At 40.0% G+C, this 23,403-nt stretch overlaps 1 protein-coding gene across 22 annotated transcripts in view; it reads left to right on the top strand.

The window, feature by feature from the left end:
* Positions 1-23,403, top strand: part of caprin2 (caprin family member 2) — a 51,075-nt gene that overhangs the window by 15,553 nt on the left and 12,119 nt on the right. For 2 of the 22 annotated variants that reach the window (XM_052029876.1, XM_052029868.1), the window contains 9 exons: positions 430-479; positions 974-1,081; positions 5,089-5,202; positions 6,456-6,593; positions 9,841-10,027; positions 10,247-10,432; positions 15,846-15,940; positions 17,388-17,454; positions 21,980-22,864. In XM_052029876.1, the coding sequence (XP_051885836.1) occupies positions 430-479; positions 974-1,081; positions 5,089-5,202; positions 6,456-6,593; positions 9,841-10,027; positions 10,247-10,432; positions 15,846-15,940; positions 17,388-17,454; positions 21,980-22,548 (1,514 nt within the window). In that variant the 3' untranslated portion in view covers positions 22,549-22,864. Of the gene's footprint in view, positions 1-429; positions 480-973; positions 1,082-5,088; positions 5,203-6,455; positions 6,594-9,840; positions 10,028-10,246; positions 10,433-15,845; positions 15,941-17,387; positions 17,455-21,039; positions 22,866-23,403 lie in introns of those variants that run through there. The other 20 variants (XM_052029877.1, XM_052029874.1, XM_052029886.1 and 17 more) reach the window with 17 other exon arrangements.

Below are 23,403 nucleotides of genomic sequence, written 5' to 3'. Positions count from 1 at the left end.
AGCAGATGAGGTTGAATTTTCCTTAACTTAATAGGGTATTGATTGTTAATCTAGTATGAAGCCTATTTAAAACCACTGAGTAATCAAATGTTCTGAAATATTTTCACTCAAGAAGGGAGTGGGGAACATGCTGCTTTTTAAGTTTGTTCCCATATCCAGCATGCTACATTATTGTGGAGGTGAAAGGTGGTACTTTGTGCCCGAAGCACTTCAGTGTTTGAAATATACTTTTGCAGGGAATGTTGGCTAGTTTGCTTATGGCAGTGGTGGCAAAGATAACCCAATAATTACTTTTTGGTGTTGGTTGAAGGGCAGACATTTGCCAGGACAAGGTCTTGAGCTGCTGTTACCTTTTTCTCATGAGTAACAATGTTTATTGGGGAGTTCAGATGGTCTGTTCTGTTGGTTTTAACGTTTTTCTTGATTTAGCTCTAAAAGAACAGAAACAAAAGACTGAAATTGTTCCACCACCATCAAAGGTAAGAACTATTACATTTTAACACTTAAGGTTGCTGAAACATTTTTCATTGCAGGCTACAATGACAGCTGGTGCAACTTGGGGAAATGGCAGAGTAGCCATACTTGCAGCATTCAATGGCTGACTCCACATCAGACGATAACATATGGTGCATATGGCAAATGGTACACAGGATTGACTTAATTTTAAAAATGACACCATTCTACTAGTACAGGTAGTAAATGCCTCAATACCTGAGCTAGGATATTGCCTTGTGAAAGATGTAGGGCTTTGGCAATTTCTGCAATTTCTTTGCTTCCTGCTGTCACTGTAGTGCTGTGAGTGCAAGAGTGTGTGGGAGTACATGTGATGTTTTCACTTCACTACCAGCCCCATCTACCTTTCTACCCCTTCTGTTCCTCTTCTTTCCCACCTACCCTGCCATACAAAAAACAATCAAACCACCTATTTGCTCGAAAAGCCCACGTGGAGTAAATGTGTCTCCTCCTTTCTCAGCCTGCAACAGAATTAAGTGTCCTTGCCAGTACTGGGGGTAGTTCAGGTTCTGATGACCAGTCTTCATTATCTGATTCTACAACTGATCTTTCAGGACAAACTCTGCAGGTAAGTGGATTATAACAATTTAAAAGTGGAATATATTCAGTTCTGTGGTAGAAAAGCATCTGGCTTAAGTACAGCTTGAAAAGGAGGCATGTACTAGATGGGAGGCAGGGAAGAGTAAGTGACCAATGATGTTGGATAAAAGGTAATGGAGATTGAATTTGTTTAAAGAGGTGGGTTTGGAGTTGGCATTAATGTGAATTCTTGGGCAGATGGTCCTTTTAGATCAAAGATTTTTTCACTTCAGCTCTTTAGCTTCATGAACACTACAGAACCCAGTATGAAACTGCAGACACTCCCACTTAGTGGGACAGGTGGTTGACAATGGATGGGCAGCTTGGGAGGTGGTACTGTGTGCTTATTATGCATGAACCCTTTTTCCTCTCCCAGTGCCATCCCAAATGCTACTTCTGTATTTTGAGCAGTCATAGGCCAAGGATTTCCATGGTTGTGGTGGTTCACTTTCTTGCAGAAATCAAGACTGAACATACTCTTGTCTTGAGCTATATCATGGTAAGAGATTGCCATGACAGAGCCTGGTGTTTTGAGTCCAGTGTCAACCATGGAAAGTTGTGGCCTGCCTGTTGAGCTAACTGGTACTTGCTGTGCTGGAGCTCTTGGTTTAGAGGACACTGTTGGTTTACTCTGCCTGTCAATTTTGGATTTTTGTGGAGAGTAATTTTAGTGGTGCATACTCCCTTTTGCTTTGTCTAAGATGTAGTTAGTCCATGCCTTAAAAGGGGTCAATGCCTGTTGGACCATTAGATTTGTAGCAGACCATTTATCTTTAACTCTTTTCCCTCAGTCGGTCAAAGCAGTGGAGTGAGTTGAATTTGATCATTCACCTTTTTGAGGGGTCACTTCTGAGATGAGAAGTGGTCCACCTTTCTTGATCTACTTGTGGACCTTTTGTTGGAGGGAGTGTTTTCAGCAGGGGCAGATTAGTAGAGAATAGTGACTGAATCAAAAATGACTTGGGTTCACTTGACGTGCAAAGAAACACTAGTTCCACTCGAGGAAGCTTGTGTGAGGTGTGTGGCACTTGCAATAACGGTGGAGAAATGTGTTGACAATGGTATTTGAGCAAGGCTTCAAGATTGGGTGTGCCTTGGATCTCTTGGTTAAAACCATAGGTTGCATGCCATAAGGTAGAGAAATTTCTGCAGGAATAGTAGAATTGTTAATGGCTGCAGTTCAAAAATGCTAATTACAAAGCCAGCTTGGTCACAGATGTATGTCTAACAGCAGACTCTGTATTTGTCTTTCCCACTAAGACTGCAAGATCAGCAAATAGCCCTTTGGATTAAGTGCAATTTGATTTATTCAGAAAATGTGCTGGCTGTGATGGAGCATATCTTCAGTTGGTTAGCTCTGGATAGCTTAATTGAGCTAATAAGGTATCGGGGAGAGAAAGTTTTGAATGCTGAAGAAATGTTTGATGGCAGAGGATGACTGTCAAAACTAGTGGGGTGGAAGGTGAGAACAACAACAACCTTGTCACTAAGGCGTGTGGGTAGTGAGAGCGGAATTGGATGAATGCAGTCAAGCCCTATCTTCCACTGAGATCTCTTCTCTGAAGGAAGAGGAATACTTAATGGGATACATTGTTGGGGAAAGTGACTGTCCTCTTGCTCTAATCATTCTCTTCTTTTGGCCAAGTGTGGTCTTAAGAGTCCCAACCAGCTACCATCCACTTCCCTTGCCTGGCTTAAACTTTTGTTTTCATAATTTCACTTGTGCTCCCTCACAAATGACTAGGTTGAAGTCATGACTGCCTATTTGTCTTTTTATTTTGGAACTGGTAACACTCAGCAGATAAAATTGGCATTTCTGTAATGAATCAGAGGCCCCTTATCAGAACTAGTGTTTCCAAAACTTTTTCAGTATCAACATTTTTAATTTCTGATGGTCTTCTTTCCTAGTTTGCCATCTGTTTTCAACCTATAATCAATGCTGTTCCCTCAGTCTGGCAAGTTTCATCAACTTCCCAATTCTACTTTTCAGTCTATTTACAACTCTTGCCTATAATTTAGCTTTGGTCAACAATACATAACCAAATGTCAAGATAATGAGCAGCAACCTATATTAACCTGAACTGTCCATTTGCCTCTTCCGTACTTCAGTTTCTGCAGCACCAGTTCCCCTACAGTTAGTCCCTGATCTATTTTCCCTGTACTTGTGACCCATCCAACACCCCCACATCCTTTTTTCAAAGCCATGGTTGACGTTGTCCACTTCTCCATTAGACAATCTTCTGCCATTTGAGCAACATCCTTCCTTCCTCTCTGGCATTCGGCAGGAATACTGCTTCCATGACACCTCCTGTAACCCCCTACCATTGTGTAAGAGAAGCAATAACTTTCCCTTCATTTTCCATTCCCCTTCACCACCCAACACCTTGCTACTCTTCCAGCTATGCCTTCTCATTTGCTGTAATGCTCAGTGTTGCCTATCTTAAATTTTAAGGAATTATTACTAATTTTGGGTCATTACAATGCAACATACTCTGGATATCAGCTGAAGTTGTTGTTTCTACCATTTTTCATTTGCACCTCCCATTGGATCCATGTCATTATATCACAATATCTTAAAAACAAACTTCACTAGCTGGGTAACTTAAACAACTTGAAGTGTTGCTTCTCTCAGCCAATGGCCAAATCCTGCTGACTGGTGACAACTCAATGTGCTTCATTCCTGGACTTTGATTTTTTTTTTCCAAATCCATGTACTCCCTACAGAGTACAATGGTAGGTCTTGGCCTTGCTGGGGTTCCCTAGTAGTACGCTGGGCAGCTGCTCCCCCTTTTCCAGGAAATGGGATCTGAGACCCTGTTGATAACTCTGGAAATTCCAGTTTTACAAACTGAGGCAAAGATCAGTTTGGGTGATTTTTCTTTTTACACTTCAATTAGCATCCTTCTACTGAATTCACTAACACTATTGCAATGTTGTCTCCATAAAGGAGCTTTAGCTCAGGCTTTATCCAACATGAGGAAACCAGAAGAGTGATGTTTTAATGCCAAATGCATTGTATCCTGGTTTTAAGACCACCTCATTTTCAGATGAGGAAGAAATACAAAAGCTGAATTTTCCAATTCAGTTTCTTTCTGGTGGGAATAAGAACTGCTTTCCAGTGAATCCCTTTAATTCTATCAACAAATGACCATATTGACATTATTGCACTTTCCTCTCTTCTGTAGGAGGAAGACTTGACATGAACTTAGGTCACCTTTAAAACACTACAATAGTGACATCAATAGAAGGGGATAAGATGGAAGGAAGCTAATTAGTTTATTCTTTTTCATGATGATTTATAATCTATTATAATAGACTGCACTCAACATACTACTCAGATTTGGTAATTTGTTTTTCATTCAGTCACAAGCAAACAATTTAAACACATTCTGAAAATACTGTTGCTGTAATAGTACAGTTTGCTTGAGTCCAGCATGGCATTTGATCCTACCTGCTATTTCATGCAACTAATAATTTTATGGGTCTTGGTTCTCAGTTAAGAGATGTTGAACATGATAAAATATACAAGGGGTTGGAAAGGATTATCCTGGAGGCTGATTTATTCAAAATACTGGGTCAACCAAATGGTCTAACTTGAGTTTTCTTTTCTCCACCCCAATCCCACCCCCAGTCCCCTCTGGTTTCAGGCATCCTCAGAGCAAATACTCCAAAATGCCACATGCTGCTTCTGATTTTGTAGCCTTGTCACCCCATTTCACTGTGGTGCCCAGCAGCACTGCTCCAATGTTATAGAGTTTGCTCAGATTAGAGTTTGCTCAGATTTGTTACGTACTGTTTTCTGGGCTTGATCAAAATGTGTACACAAGTCTGCTCTTGAGAAAAAGATGACTTTAAAGCTATTGCATAGTTGCCCACTCTTCTCTAAGATGAGCAAGCTTCATGGAAGTACACAGAACAATGTGAAGTTGAAGCAGCTAAACAAGTTCACTCAAGTTGATCCTAAAGTAGTCAATGGCTATGAACTTCTTTTGCCAGGTTTCGAGTGCACGGAATTCAGAAAGTGAAGCGTACACCACTCCACCCCAAGTATACCAAACCAGTACACCCATCACTGAATCTTTAACACAAACATCACTAGAATCAAATCAGGTGAGGTTTTTGTTCTGACCATCAGAAGTACAAAAGTTAAATTGAGTATTTGTATAACTGCATTGTTGAAGCTGCCTGACAAACCTTGAACGTGTTTACTAAACTTTTCACACTGAAAACTTGTATTAAATGTGTAGTTCTAAAATCATTGTGGGTAAAATGGATTTTAATCACAATCCATATTAGGATGGAAAATCAACATGAAATACAACATTGAGATGAATGTTGTCCTTAATGTTGTACAGAAATGTATCTAACTTTTTCCAAAAACCTTACTGTCATGTGCTTCTAAGGCCATAAAACCAGTAAGATACAAGCAAAATATTTTGCAAGTTCATATTTCATTTGGGCACAACTATTCAGATCTGGCATCAGCCTGTGTGAATTTCTGTAAACTCAGTAGCTTAGCAGTTTGTATCACTTCAACTCAAGCTTTTGAGTGACTTTCAAATTAGCCATAACCTTGTGACAATAACAATTACTGAGTGCAGTGATTTGTTATGTAGAAATGCCCAGCTGCAGCAGAGTGCAGTGTTGCAATGTTGGATTTGTTTGGCAAGATATTTGAGGGGATGATAAATTGCAAAGCAAAATGGTTAGACTTCCAAGAATGAAAGCAGGAGTAAAAGCATGAAGTCATAAGTTTTGCAGGACAAGTTGTGTAAGATGACTTGAATGTAACACATTAAAATTGTGTTTGAAATAAATGGATGTCATTACATGGGAGGTTACTGTGCTTGACTCGTGCTGGGAAATGCATGCTAGAATTTAGCCAGTCAAGCAGCATCTGTGGAAGGAGAAACCATTCAATGTTTCAGTCAGCAACCTTGAGTTCCCCAGTTCTGAGCAAGGATTGCAACCCAAAACATTAACTAGTTTCCTTCCACAGATGTTGCTTCTGGCTGAGTTCTAGCATTTGTTAGTTCAAATCCCAGCATGTGCAATTGTTTTTCATTCTATTAGAATTGAATTGAGGGAGGATTTTAGCTGCCGTTCTGAAACCTGAATAATGGCTCACTTTGTACATTTTTGTACATAATGTTGCTGCTCCCACTTTGCTATTTCTGATTGTTGCAATCTGCTTTTAAAACCAGCCAGGCATTAAATTGGCAAGTTGTATGTTTGTGGTCAGTATGGAGTAATTTCCTGCATGTTGACCAGTTATCTTTGTTAATTGGTTTAATTGTCTGGATTGGAAACCAGTTTACTACTATGTCCATTGGGATTCATTATTCTTTGTCTGTCAACTCCAGCAGGTGACGTCTTTGACCAATGACCAGACTGCCTCAAGCACAGCAATAACTCCAGCATCCCAAGGACAGGTACAGCAGACTGCAGTGAGCAGTTCTCCAGTTAGCACGAAGACCACACCCTTTCAGTCTGTGCACACTGTGAGTGACTGAGGCTGGTTTAACTGTGACCTCTTGTTGCCTTTGCATACTTCTGCCAAGGCTACTTGTGTGTGGGATGTTTGGGAGGAAATGGTGGCTGGCATCTATTCCTCAGAGGTACATGTCTCCCAGAAGCTTTTTTATAAAAAGCATAACATTGATTTAGGATGACTACATGAAGTTAAATGTTTGGTTAAGTTGGCATTGGGCACTCCCTGCTAGTTTGTCAGTGCAGGAATGGAATTTGCACTGTGTCTGTTTAAAAGTAAAGTTGTTCACTTTAAAAGTTCCTTTATGAAAAGTAGATTAAGTATAGTTTTGTTAAGCTTTGGTTGAACATAAACAGAACAGTACAGCACAATACAGGCCCTTCAGCCCACCATATTATGCCAACCTTTAAACCTAACCTAAAACTACCTAACTCCTTCCTCCCACATCCCTCTATTTTAAATTCCTCCATATGCTTATCTAGTAACCTCTTGAATTTGACCAATGTACCTGCCTCCACCACCACCCCAGGCAGCACATTCCATGCCTAACCACTCTCTGGGTTTAAAAAAAACCTTCCTCTGATATCTCCCTTGAACTTCCCACCCATTACTTTAAAGCCATGCCCTCTTGTATTGAGCATTAGTGTCCTGGGAAAGAGGCACTGGCTGTTTACTCTCTCTCTCTTAATATTTTGTACAGCTCTATCATGTCTCCCCTCATCCTCCTTCTCTCCAATGAGTAAAGCCCTAGCTCCCTTAGTCTCTCCTCATAATCTATACTCTCCAAACCAGGCAGCATCCTGGTAAATCTCCTCTGCACTCTTTCCAACACCTCCACATCCTTCCTATAGTGAGGTGACCAGAACTGGACACAGTACTCCAAGTGTGGTCTAACCAGAGTTTTGTAAAGCTGCATCATTACCTCGCAGCTCTTAAACTCGATCCTTTGACTTATGAAAGCTAACACCCCATAAGCTTTCTTAACTACCCTATGCACCTGTGAGGCAACTTTCAGGGATCTGTGGATGTGGACTGCCAGATCCCTCTGCTCCTCCACACTACCAAGAATCCTGCCATAATTTTGTACTCTACCTTGGAGTTTGTTCTTCCAAAGTGAACCACTTCACACTTCTCTGGATTGAACTCCATCTGCCACTTCTCAGCCCAGCTCTGCATCCTGTCGATGTCCCTCTGTAATCTTTGACAGTCCTCTACGCTATCCACAACACCACCGACCTTTGTCGTCTGCAAACTTGCCAACCCACCCTTCTACCCCACACCACTAGTCCCAGCCCTCCACTACAACCCTCTGCTTTCTACAGGGAAGCCAATTCTGAATCCACGTGGCCAAGCTTCCCTGGATCCCGTGCCGTCTGACCTTCTGAAGAAGCCTACCATCTGGAACCTTGTCAAAGACTTACTTTTGTAAGTCCATGTAGACCACATCTACTGCATTATCCTCATCAATCTGTCTTGTCACCTCAAAGAACACTCAGGCTTTTGAGACATGATCTGCCCTTCACAAAGCCATACTGGCTGTCTCTGATCAGACCTTGATTCTCTAAATGCCCATAGATCCTATCTCTAAGGATCCTTTCCAACAGCTTGCCCACCACAGACATAAGGCTCACTGGCCTATAATTCCCTGGACTACCCCTACTACCTTTTTTTGAATAAGGGGACAACATTTGCCACCCTCCAATCCTCTGGTACCATTCCCGTGGACAACAAGGACTCCTGATGGACTTCAAGATCATTTTGAGGAATGATAAATTGTAATAGGAAATAGTTGGGCATCCAAGAATGGAAAGAGTAAGTTTGAGTCAAATACTTTAAACAACCAAATTGGGCAAGGTGACTTGAATGAAGTACATGTTCTTTTGAGAGGTGAATTGGGGTTGGTACCTGCTTGGTCAGGTGGCACTTCTGCAGCCTCAGCAGCAGAGGGAGCATTCCTTTGAGAGTTTTTAATGAGCCTTTTTTTTCTCTCTAGGAATTTATTTGGATAGGATTTTCCATATTTGCATTCTGCATTGCATTACTGAGCAACCTGCATTCTTCCATCTGGAGATGGTTTTACAATAAGATTCATTTGGTTATTTAAGTTGTACTACAACTTTATTCCTGTCTTAATGAACTTCATCTTGTCAATATTGATTATCATGAAATTGCTCAAGTTTGCAGCATAAAATGTGCAATAAAAGAAGTGTGATTTAAGCTTGAGGGTAAATCCTCAAGCCACCTAAGCTGTCCCCTGTAACCAGAATTGTATTCTTCACATTTAATTTGACCCCATATTCTCTTAACATTTAATTTGACCCCATGTTTTTAAACTGCTTTATTAATATTGTAATCTATTTCCATCCAATATATGATTAGTTAATTTTGTATGGGTGCCTGATTGTCATCTCCACTTCTAAAGCTTCCTGCTGATAGGGATTTATTCTGCAAGCATCTATGGAATTGTCACCCAGAAGTGTTTATCATATCTTGGCAGTTCACTGACAATGCAGGTTTTTGTCACCTTGCCTATTATTTTCAACAAATTACGAACTTACTGTTAAGTGGTGATATTCAGTATTGGGAATGAAATGGCCCACTAACAACATACCTCTAGCTTAGACTCTTAATTCATTGACTGAGGAGTGACATTTGTCAAATTCTACACTAACTTTCAAGGGTGTAGAAGATTAGGAGAAAAGTTGTGGGATAGACATGGGGACTCCAAGCTGTCTTGGACTGGCATGCTTTGAGAGGTTTCCAGAGTTCCAAGTGGTTTTCTAATGTCCTAGGTATAGATTCTTTGCAGAAGCAATACAACACACATTTAAAGTTCATTAGTTTCTAGGTTTTGTTCCCTCATTACCTGAGCTCTAGTCTAGCACTAGTGAAAATCTGATTTATTACCTTAATAAATAATGGTACATGACAGGACTTTGTCCTTTTACAATCAAACTAGATCTAAATATTTGGAGACAGAAGGAACTCCAGATGTTGGAATCTGGAACAACAATCTGCTGGAGGGACTTGGCATCCGTTGCAGGGTTTCGACCAGAAACGTCAATTCCTTTCCTCCCACAGATGCTGCTCAACCTGCTGAGTTTCTCCAGAAGATTGTTTTGGATCTAAATATTCCATGCCCTTGAATTCTAGGGTGGAGAAGGATGTAGAGGATCCTGCTACCAAAATATCCAGTGTAATATGTTGAACTAGAGTTTAATATGGTATATTGAAGGAAATTGGCTTCCGTTTTGCAGGTATTCAAAGTTAATGCACCTTTGCCTCCACGAGGTGATCAGCAGGAAGTGAAATCTGATGGTCCATATTCTCCTGTCTACAACCAAGGTTTGATTACAGCTAGTACTCAGACACCACCTCAGCCCATCTCCGTACAGTCTTCGCATATCGTGGAGCAAAATGCACTGACACAAGATTCTTTGACAGGTATAAATATTGTACTATTGAAGTATTGCTATCTGAAGAGTACATGAACATCCTGACTCTTAATGAGTTCACTTTTTTGTGCATCAATGGCTAGAAAGGAATATTTCAAAGTTTAAAATGGTAGATTGTACTTAATTGGATGCCTTGTGATCCTATTAGTCATTACAGACTGAAGATTTTGAATTGGAATAATTTGCCTTTTATTTTGTTGCAAATCAGAGGAAACTACATCTGTTGCCAATGGAACTCCAGTATTTTTAACCCACAATCAGCAAAGTACTTTGCCGAGACCAAATCAAGCCTACTTTGGGAGCAGAGGTGCTGTACGGGGAGCTGCACGAGGTGGCAGAGGAATTGCTAATGCTTACCGTAGTGCAAACAATGGATACAAAGGTGTACAAATAGGTAAGGTTTTAAAACAAAAAGGTTGATAGAAAAATGGCTATTAAGAAATGGAACTTCTGCCTTCTGAGTTGGCACTAAGTCAAGTGCCACCAAAGATGGGGCTGCCAGTTCAGAACTAGGGATGCCATACTTAGTGACCATCTTTCAGTTGAAGTTTGGGGTGATTTGTTCTTGGCTGGAGGTAATAAAATTATGTTGGCAGTTCTGACATTTTCCCTCTTTAGCTTTAGAAAATCTCAGTTCAGTAATTGATTTGAGTTGTAGTAATTAATGGCAAGCCTGTTTTCAGAATGTAGGTATGGTCTGTTCGAATGGATCTAAATTGCAAGTTTTGATGCTTGTGGTGATTTGGTGTACAGACAATCTGCAAGAACTATTTGTCTGGTGCAATGTGAAATCTTCATGCAGTTGACTATAACTTGGAGTTGGCAATTCTTACTCCTTCCTGCTGAATCCTAATTGATTTTCACTACTGATTACCTGAGAAAAGTAATGTGACAGCTACCCAAAGACTAGACATTAGTAGCACGTGGTAAATCTTTGAGCAAGCATCACATATATTTGGCATACTACTTTACCTAGAAAAGTAATTGAATTGTGAAATCTTCTGGTATTTCATGAAGGGTTTTGATGGGGTTTCTGCCCTATACTTCTGTTCATATACTTTCTGATGCCAAAAAAACTTCATCCAGAATGGAATATGTTGCATGTTAACATTTATGCAAACACAAGTTCCTTGTCTTGGAGGATAAGGTTTGAGTGATGCCTGAAATCAATGGAGGAACAAGCTGGATTAAGTGCCTTTAACTTGAGGCCAATGACCAGTCTTCAAGATCTGAGTTTCCACTCCAAAGTAATAAGTAGGAAATTAATGGAATAAACCCTGATTAGAACATTTGATCCCTTTACTTTGGGGAAAATTGGCAAATTACACCACCTATTTGAACCCTGAAGTTTTCCTGTATTCCTTGCCAGTTGAGAAAGTTGGTAGGATTTATTGGGGGAGAACCATCTGTTTGCAGCATGGATTTGGAACACTAATATGAAACAATGTAACCTGAACCTTTTGGCATAATTGGATGCATTATTGAAGAAAATTGTCATCCCACATGCTCCAGTCTTTAATAGTTCCTTCTGTAAATATGCTCTTAGCCTTTTTGAAAGGCTAACACAAACTACACTTGTTGCTAAGTCTTGAGCATGCTGTCTCTTGATATACCAGCTATGGGAAAGAGCACTTTAATTAAAATGAATATCATCCCAGATGTGATTAGCTGCTTGAATGGGTGGTGTGGACTTGTTGGGCCAGAAGGGCCTGTTACTATTCTATATAAATTTTTTAGACTAGTTTCATTAAGAGCAATAAATGGCAGTAAAACTCAAGCCAGGTTTTGCCACTGGAATAAACAATCTGCATGAAAATTATCTTAATATTACAGCCCTTTGACTCCCCCATACTTATCTGATGGGGAAAAAAATGTGACAAACTTCTGAGACACTTCCACATTTTTCTATTCATGTGGGTTTTCTGAAATTAACTTTATGGAGCTGCTCTTGATTGGAAAGACTCAGTAGGTCCAAAATAAATCCAAAGGGCTGAGTCCAATGTTTGAACATGCAGATTTGTAAAATTCCAAACTTTATCCCTTAACCACATGTTTCCTTTCAACTTGTTTTAAACCCTTCATCACCTCTCACCCAAATGACTGTTTCCTTCCATGGAATTCAATACTCTGCAAGGCTGTGGAGTCTGAGTGCATTCAAAATAAATCAATAAATTTCTAGATATTGGAGGGATAGGGAGATGAGGTGAGGGGAAAATAGTGTTGGTCTCCTACATGCAACAAAATCATGACTGAGCAGGTTTGATAGGCTGACTGGCTCACATGATTTATTGTACACAATTCTATCAAATCATTACATCACAGGCTATTTAGCCAACTACCTATTATGGTTCTGAGATCCAGTGAGTACCTTTTTCCCTATGTACTCTCCAATTTCTCTTCCTCATTTATCTATTCAACTTAATTGAAAGTCCTACATCACCACCCTTGCAGGCAGTGAATTTGAGATCCTTTTCTGCTTGTGTATAAATCTTCATTGCCACTGCCCCCTCAGTCTTGTCAGTTTGGAGCAACTAAACCATGGTCACAAACATTAAATCTCTTTTACTGAGAACAGTGTTGGGTTCTGTCGTCTAGCCCTCCATCTGAAATTATTCCTGGAATGATTTCAATAAACCCTTTCAGCCCTTGCATTGAGTGACCAGAATGTGATATGATTATACCTCCATTATCATATGTTCAACACATCATTCCTTTAACACTGTTATCTTGAGGCACATTATCTTGTTGGCACTTCTCAGTTTAAGCACCCCTGTATGTTCACAACTCAGCTTGGCACATCCTATAGAGTTCCAATTTGCTTATACAGCCCCTTCATTGTGGCCTTTTTGGGTAAAGGCAATTTGCTCTTAAAGAATTCACAAACCAGTACATAATTTAAAGATTCAGAATAAAATTCACTCATGGAATTTGTTTGGGGGGGGGGGGTGTGGGTGGAGGAAGAAACGTGCTTAACTCCTTTTCTTACTGCAAGCACAAATGACACTGACACTGCTTTGTTGCAGAAAATTGCAACATGGACTTCTCCAGGGATGATGCAAACCCCACCCCCAATCGCATCCAGACTAGATGACCTGTTATGGCTGGTCCTTGTAACATCATTATCCATACCGCATGGCAGTATGCTACTTTCTCCAAATAGGTTGTTGGAAGGTACCTGGCTAGGCAATGGGTAATTGGCTCTGCCTTTTAGTTACTTCCATGACCAAGATACAAGATATTTATTTGTCACATGTACATCGCAACACACAGTGAAATACATCTTTTTGTGTTGCTAAGAATGTTCTGGGGGCAGCCTGCAAGTGTTGCCACGCTTCCGGCACCAACATAGCATGCCCACAGCTCCTAACCTGTACGTCTTTGGAATATGGGAGGAAACCCGAGCACCTGGAGGAAACCCATGCAGACATGAGGAGAACATACAAACTCCTTACAGGCAGCAGCCTATCCAATCTCTCCTAGCCACAGCCATTTATTTCAGACGACATCCCAGTGAATCTCTTGTGTACACTCTCTATTGCTACCACATTATTCCTGTAGTGTGTCAACCAGAACTGTACACAATACTGTGGTCCAGCCAATGTTTTCGCCCAACTCTTAAACGCAATGCCTCGGCCTATGGAGGTAAGCACATCAAATGCCTTTTTCACTATTTTCAGGAAGCTATGAACCTGCAGCCCAAGGTCCCTCAGTACATCAACACTCCTCGATTGAGTTTTTTTTGATGACGTGACCAAGAAAGTCAATGAGGGCAAGGTGGTAGATGTGGTTCAGTAAGATCTTTGATATCAAAGGTTCTGTATGGTAGGCTGCTGTGGCTGGTTAGACTGCATGGAATCCAAGGAGAGTTGGATAACTGAATACACAATTAGCTTGATGGAAGCAGTGGGTGATAGTGGAAGGTTGTTTCTAGTACTGGAGGCCCGTGACTAGTGGTGTGCCTTGGGTCAGTGCTGGGTCCATCGATGTTTGTCATCTATATCAACGATTTGTATAAGAATATACAAGGCATGGTTAGCAAGTCTGCAGGTGAACTTTTAGTAGTATAGTGGACAGTGAAGAAGATTGTCAAAAATTACATTGGGATCTTGATCAACTGAGTGAGTGGTCTGAGGAATGGCAAATGAAGTTTAATTCAGATAAGTGCAAAGTATTGCATTTTTTTGGAAGTCAAATCAAGGTAGGACTCTGTGAACAGCAGTGCCCTGGCACTAAGTACTGACAGTTGCTCTATACCTGTTGATCATCATTATAGTCACTTTAAATTTGGCTGAGGTATACAATGAGCAGATTTGATTTTGATCTTTTGGACTTTGAGTTATGGATATTATCCTAGAGATTAATCTCTGCATCCTATAAATATGGAATTTTAAGCTGGTGATTTTTTCCCCCCTGATCTGAAGTAGCAGTACTTTAAAATGAAATGTTAATGTAGACTTATTGAATAATGGTAGGAACATTATCAAAACCCTAACACTTGGTCATCGCAGAAATAAGTTCTGAGTTTTGAACGAAAAGCTTGGGGCCTTGGCTGAAGATGCAAATATCTTTTGGAGATGCAGTTTAGGATTCTCAAGGCCAGAATTGCAGGATACAGTTACTGGGGCCAATGATCAGTTGTAGCATGGGTGGTGGCTTGGAGGTTTTGGTTAATTAAGTACTCATCAGGACTCTGCACCAGTTGAAATAGTGACATGGAGCTTGAAGGGAGGCAGACTAAGAGCATGGGACAGTTGAGAAGCAATTGGCAAGTACAGATTTTGTCAGCAGATGAGCTGATATGTGGAGCAGTTTATGTAGATTTAAAAAAAAATTGGCAGTGTTGAAGTGCAGATCTGGTTGCAAACTAGAATTTGAAGTCAAGGTTGGGAATAGTATGATTTGGCCATGGATGGCTTGCAAAGGAAAAGATAACATTGGCCTTGGAATGCTTGCAGATGACAATCTGGATTAGCTGTTGCTGTCTTCACTACATCCTTTTACACTTGCCTTGTTTCTGAAATTAGTATTTGCCTTGAACAACCTTGAGTTACTCCACATTTTTGCAAGTTTTGACTATTTTGCAGTTTTGGTATTTGCTGCCTCTTCAGTTTAAGCAGAAACTAATGCCAGAATCTGTTGCCTTCCAGGGTAACCTAGACCTTGTTTGGCTGCTTTTCCCCCTATTCAAATTTGGAGATGGTGAAATCTGCAGGGCAGTCTATCTGTGGGGAGAAATGCTTGGTCTTGGCATGTTTAGATAGTCAAATAAGGTTGTAAATAGCCTGGTTTGGGCTCTGACCACTTGTAGAGAAGGGGTGAAGTTGGTGGCTATGGTGCTTGTCATTAACTGTTCAGAAACAACTTTTTTGGGTTAACCATTTATCAGAAACAAAGTTAAATAGTTTCCTTTCACCAGTGCTGCTTTCTGAGGTACTGACAGTGCTTCCTCCTTTTATTGCCTTTCACAATTTAAGGTTAAGGCCTGAGCATCTGTTTGCATGCTCAGAAACTAGCATGTGCTGTTTAAATTTTTATCTTTGTGCAATGTGTTTCATTTTTATGGCAAACTTGTACACCTTTTGAGCCCATTGAAAGCTGCTGGAATAGCTTTAAAGTAGCTGCACAAACTTTGGTCCATAATTCTGGTGAGAAGTATATATATAGTCACAGCTCCTTTTAAAGATGAAGCTGGAAAGATGTTGACTTGCAAACTCTTCAGAAGACTTGTGAAATCACCTGCATCTTTGCTGTCCTTGATGCTTGCTGTATTCAACTTGGAACTTGAATCCATGTTTCTTTTCTCTTAGGATTTGATGGTTACAGAGGAATTCCGATTCCTGCCAATGGAACATATGGACCTTTTCCAAATAGAGAATACCCTGGGATGCCATACACTCCAAGGGTAAGGAAGAAAGTGAATTGCATGAAATTTTGTCCATATTCCAGTGGCATATTTCTAACTAATTTGACCAGCTTCATTAAATTTGACTTGTTTCAAGAGGAATCCATTTTGTTTTGGATTTCTGGCACATGAGTTTTAAAATTGATTTTAGTTCTAGAGAATTCTAGGAACATTCCTAAATGGTACTCAACTGGAACCACCAACCCAAATTCCAGTTTCTCCTGCCCTTTCCTGGTATTTTTCATTTCTAATTGTTACTAATTAAAATGAGGTCTAATGAGTTGAACTCTACTGTTTTTTTAAATTGCTCCCAGTTTTGGTCCAACCACCAGCATCTTGCATTATATCAGAAAGTTGGAAGCCTTGGACATCTTTCAGCTTGTTTTTGCTCATCCTCTTAATCATTCACATGTCATTCTGATGAACTAAGAACCAGGAATAGTTTTTTTTGGGGGTGGGGGAGGTGCAGGGCAATGCACTAACAGCAGATCAAAACCTGATGTCAAGAAAAATCCTAGTGCTGGAGAGGTTTGGAAACTGGTTTCAAAGTTAATGTAATCCTCCAGAAGTGTACTTGGACTTAAATTACTTGTACTGAAATGATTTTTCCCAGAAGTGTAAAGTATACTCTTTAAGAAATGGAAATTTTGTCCCTTCCTATACTGATGTCCAGACTGAGCAATTTAATGAACTTATTTTTTTATCCTGTACACTGACCCAGACCACAATTCCAAATTGTTCTGCATTTGCTGAACACGTAAAATTGCTCTTTTTTAAAAAAAAACTGGCTAACATGCAATCTTTGGCTGTACTTGAGCAATATTTCATCATTATCTCCAGATAATTAAGTCCATTTACTTCTGGTTGACCCGTGGTGCTTTGTTTGCTGCTCTAATAAATCTAGTACTTCCGACATAAAATGCAAGCTTGATTTGTATATTGAACTTGGGACCTTGTGACCACATTGATTAACAGATGATGGCTTTATCAAACTATATTTTTGCTGGTAATCTAACCTTTTTAGAAACTGCTTAAGTTTTCTCCTTTTGGCTCTCGTTTTGAGTATAGTTGTAACTGATCAGAAGGCAACTAAGCCCTAATGTTGCTGAAATATTATGCTTGCTGCATGACTGTTGATAGTTTGGGTTTTTTCTTAAAACAGCAATGTCACGATATCATTCAGTTCTATATGATGTGGATTTACCTTTTGATCAAGCAACCATTAACATCTCTCTGTGGCTCATCAGATTTTGGTATCACTAAATGTTGTTGCAATTGCACTGTTATAAATGCAAGTTTGCTGTTTAATGTAGGCTATAGTGTAAAAGATTCAAATTAATATAGTTGGACAGATTCTTCAATTGCTATCTAATCTGGCCCAATCTGCACCATAAATGGATGGCTTGATTCATGTGCATCTTGAACAAGTGTCATTTCCATTTCACAGGAATCTGGTTACCAGCAGAACTACAAACGTGGTGCAGGCATTGGGCCTCGTGGGACCATGAGAGGAGGTAATTACCTAATAACATCTTTATCTGGGACAAAGCTTAGAACCACATTCTTAGCAACTTGTGTCTAAAAGCTATAAATTTGCTAATGCAGTCTTCCAAAAGTAGAGTATTTATTACCTTTGTTCCTTTTTTGGACTTGCTACATCCTCATTTCTTTCCTCCATTATTTTTGGCTGGATGTTGTGCATCTAATCCTAAATGAGCAGGTACATGATATCAAAGCACACTGCAGTACAAATTACTTCTGCTTCCATGAGCTGCATTGCTGACTTGAGGTGCACGGCTTTTTGGGAATGGCAGATCAAGCTGCTTCATCTAAAGATCTATCAACTCTAGAATCAACACTTAAATCAAGATGTTGGTTTAGTTTATGGATCCTATTCTATCTACCATAGAGACTAAATATTTTGATAGTGCAGAGATGGAGAATTTAAGATTTGCTGATCTAGTTAGACTTGACTTTAAATGGATATGCTTCATGTTCCTGATATAAAAGTAGAAATGGACTGTTTAAGTTCCCATTTATTGTATTAAATCCTAAAGTGGGTTGTATCAGTGAGGTTTTAGTTTAAATGGGAGCATGAATGGTAGCTTGAAGTAGAATAACTATACCAAACCAAGCAAGATACTGGCATGCATACTCATTAGTTCTGCAGAAGTAACCCCATTAAAAGATCTAAATAGAGTTCAAATTCCTGAATGTTTCAAAATTTGGTGCAGATTTCAGACAAGTGTCTCTGCCATGAACATTAGTTTTACTGTTTGAAGCTTAAAATGAGGGGTGATCTTAATTGAAATCCAAAGGGGGCACGATGGGGTAGATTACTAATGAAAACATTGAGGAATCTCAAACAAGGGAACATAGTCCCAAAATAAGTGGGTTGGTATTAAATATAGTGGGGAGCTGTGGAAGCTAGAACCTTGAGTATTTCAAGAAGAGGTAGATTTTTACATGATCAAGGGATTGAGGGCTGTAGGGATCTGGCACAGGAGTTTGTCTGGAATATGCCAGCCATGATATTGAATGTGGGGGCAGACTTTATGGGCCAGGTGGCCTATTCCAATCTTGTATTCTTTTGCTTTGCTTGAAGGGCTTTATGAAAGCAGTATTGGAATGCTTTCAGTCTTGGGTATTGTCTCCACCTTGGGCATACCAAGTTATTGACTTGTCAACAAATCGGGTGTATTGGCAGCTATTTCTTCCAGAGTTGGTGCAACTTCAATGCTTTGTCTATCTTGAAACCAACTGGAGTCGTTTCTGCAACTTAAGGTCCTACTCAAGTCACTTTCTGGATTGATTTTGATCTCTTTACCCCTCTGCCCCCAACATCAGCCACAAACACCAGAATTTGTAATAATGAAATTCTACTTCTGGGGTGCTGAAAACCAATTGCAAGCTTTCATTCTGCATTACAAGATGCATATTACTAGCAGCTTGCTGTCTACAACTCATTCCTGCCAGAACCTGATTGCAAATCCAGGACTAATCATGTCATCAGTACCAGGGAATTCCTCTTTGGCCCGTCTCTGGAACTGAGCAAGTGAAATGCCTGAATGACTTCCGCTGCTGCTTCAGAAGCTGCTTGAGGTGGAGGGTAACCTCCACTCCAGTTGAGGGGAAGATGACTTTGTTTGTTCTTTAAACAATGGGGTGGGCATTGCACACTAGCTGCCAAGTGGACGACAGGTTATGGTCCAGTGACAGCATCAAAGTGGCTCCAATGGTGGGATGCAGGATGGAAATGCTCCCATAGAGTCAACAGTGACCATCAACCACCCATTTCACACTAATACTACATTAATCTCAATTTTTATTCTCCCCACATTCTCAAACTCCCCACAGATTCTACCACTCACCTATACACTAAGAGCAATTTACAATGGCTAATTAACCTACTAACTCATATCTGGGATGTGGAAGGATACCCATGTGGTCATGGGGAGAACATGCACAGTCCTCAGACAGCACCTGAGGTAAGTATTGAACCAAGCCTCTGCATCAGTGGCTGTGCTACTGTGGCCTTTCTTCCTAAGTGCCCATAGCTTCCGAACGTAGACACTTGAACTATTGATTTTTTTTTATTCCCTCTTGTAACTTACTGTTTTCATGACTGAGGATAGGAAACAAATGTCTTTTGGATTATTGTAAATATCCATTATCTTGTTACAAGGGGAATTTATAAGCCTGCCATTCTAATTTGGCAATCCACAGAAGTCCATACAGTAGATTTGACTCTATTTGCAGAATGCAAAATTTCCATTTGTAATTTTCTATCAACACTCTTGGGTGCAAAAGTTTCTGCATCTCCACCTTCTTCCCACCCTAATTCCCAATGCAAAAGTGCAACTTCTAAATTTTTTAAAAAAAATTTATTTACAGCGTGGTAACAGGCCCTTCTGGCCCAACAAGTCCACACTGCCCATTTTTAAACCCAAATTAACCTACCTGTACGTCTTTGCAATGTGGGTGGAAACCGGAGCACCTGGAGGAAACCCACACAGACACAGGAGAACATACAAGCTCCTTACAGACAGCTGGAATCGAACCCCGATCACTAGCACTGTAATAGCATCGTGCTAACTGCTACCGTGCTGCTATTGTACCGTGCTGCTTTGTAGTTGGGATTTGGCAAAGCAGTCAAATTTGACTGGTGTTTTCAGTTGAAGGAAGATGCCTTCTCAGTAAATCCTTGTAAGCAGTTACTGGATTTTTTGTTTGGAACAGTGGCTAATAACTTGACCTGATGGCCACAGTTTGTGTATACATGAGTTGAAATGTTTTTCAAAACAGCCATGTGCTCCTGTTATACTGCACTGTCTTCTGTTAACCTAAAATTTGAGCTACATTTGTATTACAACACCAGAAGGTGAACAGGATTGTATTCAAGTGTAGGTTAGATTTGAGCTTTTTGGGGTAGATGCAGTTGGAATATCCCTTGCAACATAAAGTAATCACAGTCCATTGTTTGAAATACATCTTAATCTTAAATACTGCCCTGTACATTCAACCTGCTTCAAGCAACCAACCTTGCTTCCCTTAATACCAAACCAACATTATTGTGTACTAACCTTGCATTTTGTCTCATTAATAATGAGCTCTGATCAAGACTGAATTCAAAATCTGGAGTTCATAAATTTTCTTTCGGTCATGAATATTAGAATCTCTTGCACTTCAAAGTGAAGCTTGTCTGTCCATTCAAAATTTGTTATACCACCATCTAGTGTGATTTGGCCCATCTGGTGTTTCCTTTTCAATGAAGGGATGGGTGCAGAATTATCAGATTCTTGAGGATGCAAACCATGATCTTCTAATGCACACAGATGATCAGTGAAGGTTGCTTCAGAGGATTACATAATGTGCATGAATAGTAGAAGGATGCAACAGATTGATTTAAACACCCTTGTTTTGGAAGGGACTGAGTGAAAGAAACTAGTAATTATCAAATGGATGGTTCACTGGTACTAGAGACTTCCTATCAATATGTTGTCTTCTAGAAATGTACATGAACTGCTCAATCATGATTTCTGTTGATGCTGAAGAATTTGTATTTGTAAAGTGCCTGTACTGCACTTTTTCCTTCCTAGGAAAGGATTTCAATCTTGATCTCGTTGTTCCAGACCTTGACGTGGAAGCAGCATTCCCTTGCAAGCCCTTCAGTCAATTCTATACTTACCTGTGCATACACCAGTGTTTGTTGAAGCACGAGGACAGGCTATATTTCAATCCAAGTAACTAATTCCCCTCACTTTTTAGACCCATCACCCAAGCTATTGGATAGTGAAGTCGTGAGGGAATGTAGACTTCTAAAATGTCTAGTTGTGTACAAGGCATCTTTTTGGCATATTGTACTGTTTTGTTATAGCTATGCTGTTACATTTCAAGCACGGGTTATGGTCTTCCAAACTAAAGGATGTTATGGGGGTACAAATACAATTTTAAAAAGTGACATAACCATCTGGTTAACTAAAGAATGGGTCCTTGGGGCACAGCCTCATTACAAACAGTTGGTCATTAGTTATTGATGTCTGATTTTGATTCTGATGCCACTATAAAGCCTTATTATACAGATTGACCACAAGTATCCCATTGTTTTGGTTTATCACATCCTTTGAATCACATAATACAAATAAGAATCCTAAATTTAAATATAGGAGGGTATTTGGCCCATCTTGTCTATGCTAATTGAGTGCTACTGACCTTAATCCCTTCCCAGTAATGCAGACTTTTGTTAATTGATACAATTTAAAATTGGTTAATTATCAAGTTCACATTTGTGCAGCACAGGGACAAGTTTTTTGTGCTACATACCTTCAATGTCAGTTCTTCAGAGCTTTGTTGCTTAAACATTTGCCAAAAACTAGTTTCTAAAACCCTCTTGAATTATGTGTGTAGTCGTGTGGTTTGATTTTGGAGTTGGGAATATGGGTAAGAATTTTGGATTAATTGTATAGATTAGAAAATGTGATATTACTTTGAGCAGAGTGGAAGATTTCTCAACCCAAACAGGTCTTAATTACTCGACAGCTGGCTGGAGCGATTCATCTCAAGTGAGCAGTCCAGAGCGGGACAATGAGCACTTCAACAGTGGGGATTCTGGCCAAGGAGATTCGCGAAGCATTACACCAGTGGATATGCCAGTGACCAGCCAAGCTGCCACCCTTTTGCCAGTGCATGTCTATCCTCTCCCTCAGCAGATGAGAGTGGCCTTCTCTACTGCAAGGACCTCTAACTTTACCCCTGGATCCCTGGACCAGCCCATTATCTTTGATCTTCTGCTCAATAACCTTGGAGAAACATTTGATTTCCAATTGGGGCGATTTACCTGCCCTGTGAATGGCACTTATGTCTTCATCTTTCACATGCTGAAGCTGGCTGTGAATGTTCCTCTGTATGTAAATCTGATGAAGAATGAAGAAGTCCTATGCTCTGCTTATGCCAATGATGGTGCCCCTGATCATGAGACTGCCAGCAACCATGCTGTTCTGCAGCTTTTCCAAGGAGATCAAATCTGGCTGCGATTGCATAGAGGTGCCATCTACGGTAGCAGCTGGAAGTATTCTACCTTCTCTGGATACCTCTTGTATCAGGACTGAAATGTGCTCTAATAGCTAAAATGCTTTGCACTCTGATCTCTGTAACTTAAGGTCACAATTTGAAGTGAGTTGCCAGGGATGACTTGTTAAAATGTCACAGTGGTTTTCTGGGGTTTTGGTTTGCACTGACTGGGCACTTTAACCTGTGATGCCTTGCTAGTAGAGCTGCAAATATATTTTGTTACAGAATGTTGTGTCTTGCACATGTTGGTCTGAGACAATTTATGTGACATTGAATGGATAGATTTCCTTTGCGAGAGATCCTGCTATTTACAATGCCTCCTGGTGCCTCAATAAAGATATATTCTGCACTGTTGATGGATTGGTGTTTTTGAATGGACAGTATTGTTGCTGCACTTTGAGTATGAAGGATTGCAGAATTAAATTCTGCAGTGTGAAGCTTTTCAACAATTAAAGCATCACTAAGCAAAAGTCCAGAGCAATATGCATTTCTAAAGATATAAACTGTCTTGACTATTTGCCCTTTTAGCATATTGAATATTGTTCTAATTTTTCCCTGGGGCCCATCAATGGCAATGGTATCTTTACCATATCACTGAAGAGTGGAGTTTCTAAACAAAGTGCATCAATTCCCCTTCTTCCCCCCTGCCCTCCAGTCAAAAATGCACATGCAAAATCAGAATTTATACTGAATCTGATGACACAAATTATTTTGATTATGGTTTAACTGGTCATTTTCCTAGAAAACTAGGTTTTGACTTTGAAAACTAATCTTCCTAGATTTATGACAAACACTTGCATTTGAAATGTTCTTTCTCAACTCCTGCACCCATCTGTCACTTTTTAGCTAGCATTTCTATGCACCATACAAACCAAGAAAAGGCAGAACACCCC

Source organism: Pristis pectinata, chromosome 15 (assembly GCF_009764475.1).
Source record: "Pristis pectinata isolate sPriPec2 chromosome 15, sPriPec2.1.pri, whole genome shotgun sequence".
In the NCBI taxonomy this organism is placed as follows: domain Eukaryota; kingdom Metazoa; phylum Chordata; class Chondrichthyes; order Rhinopristiformes; family Pristidae; genus Pristis; species Pristis pectinata.
The sequence above is the reverse complement of the archived record's forward strand: the minus strand, read 5'-3'. Positions and strand labels throughout refer to the sequence as shown.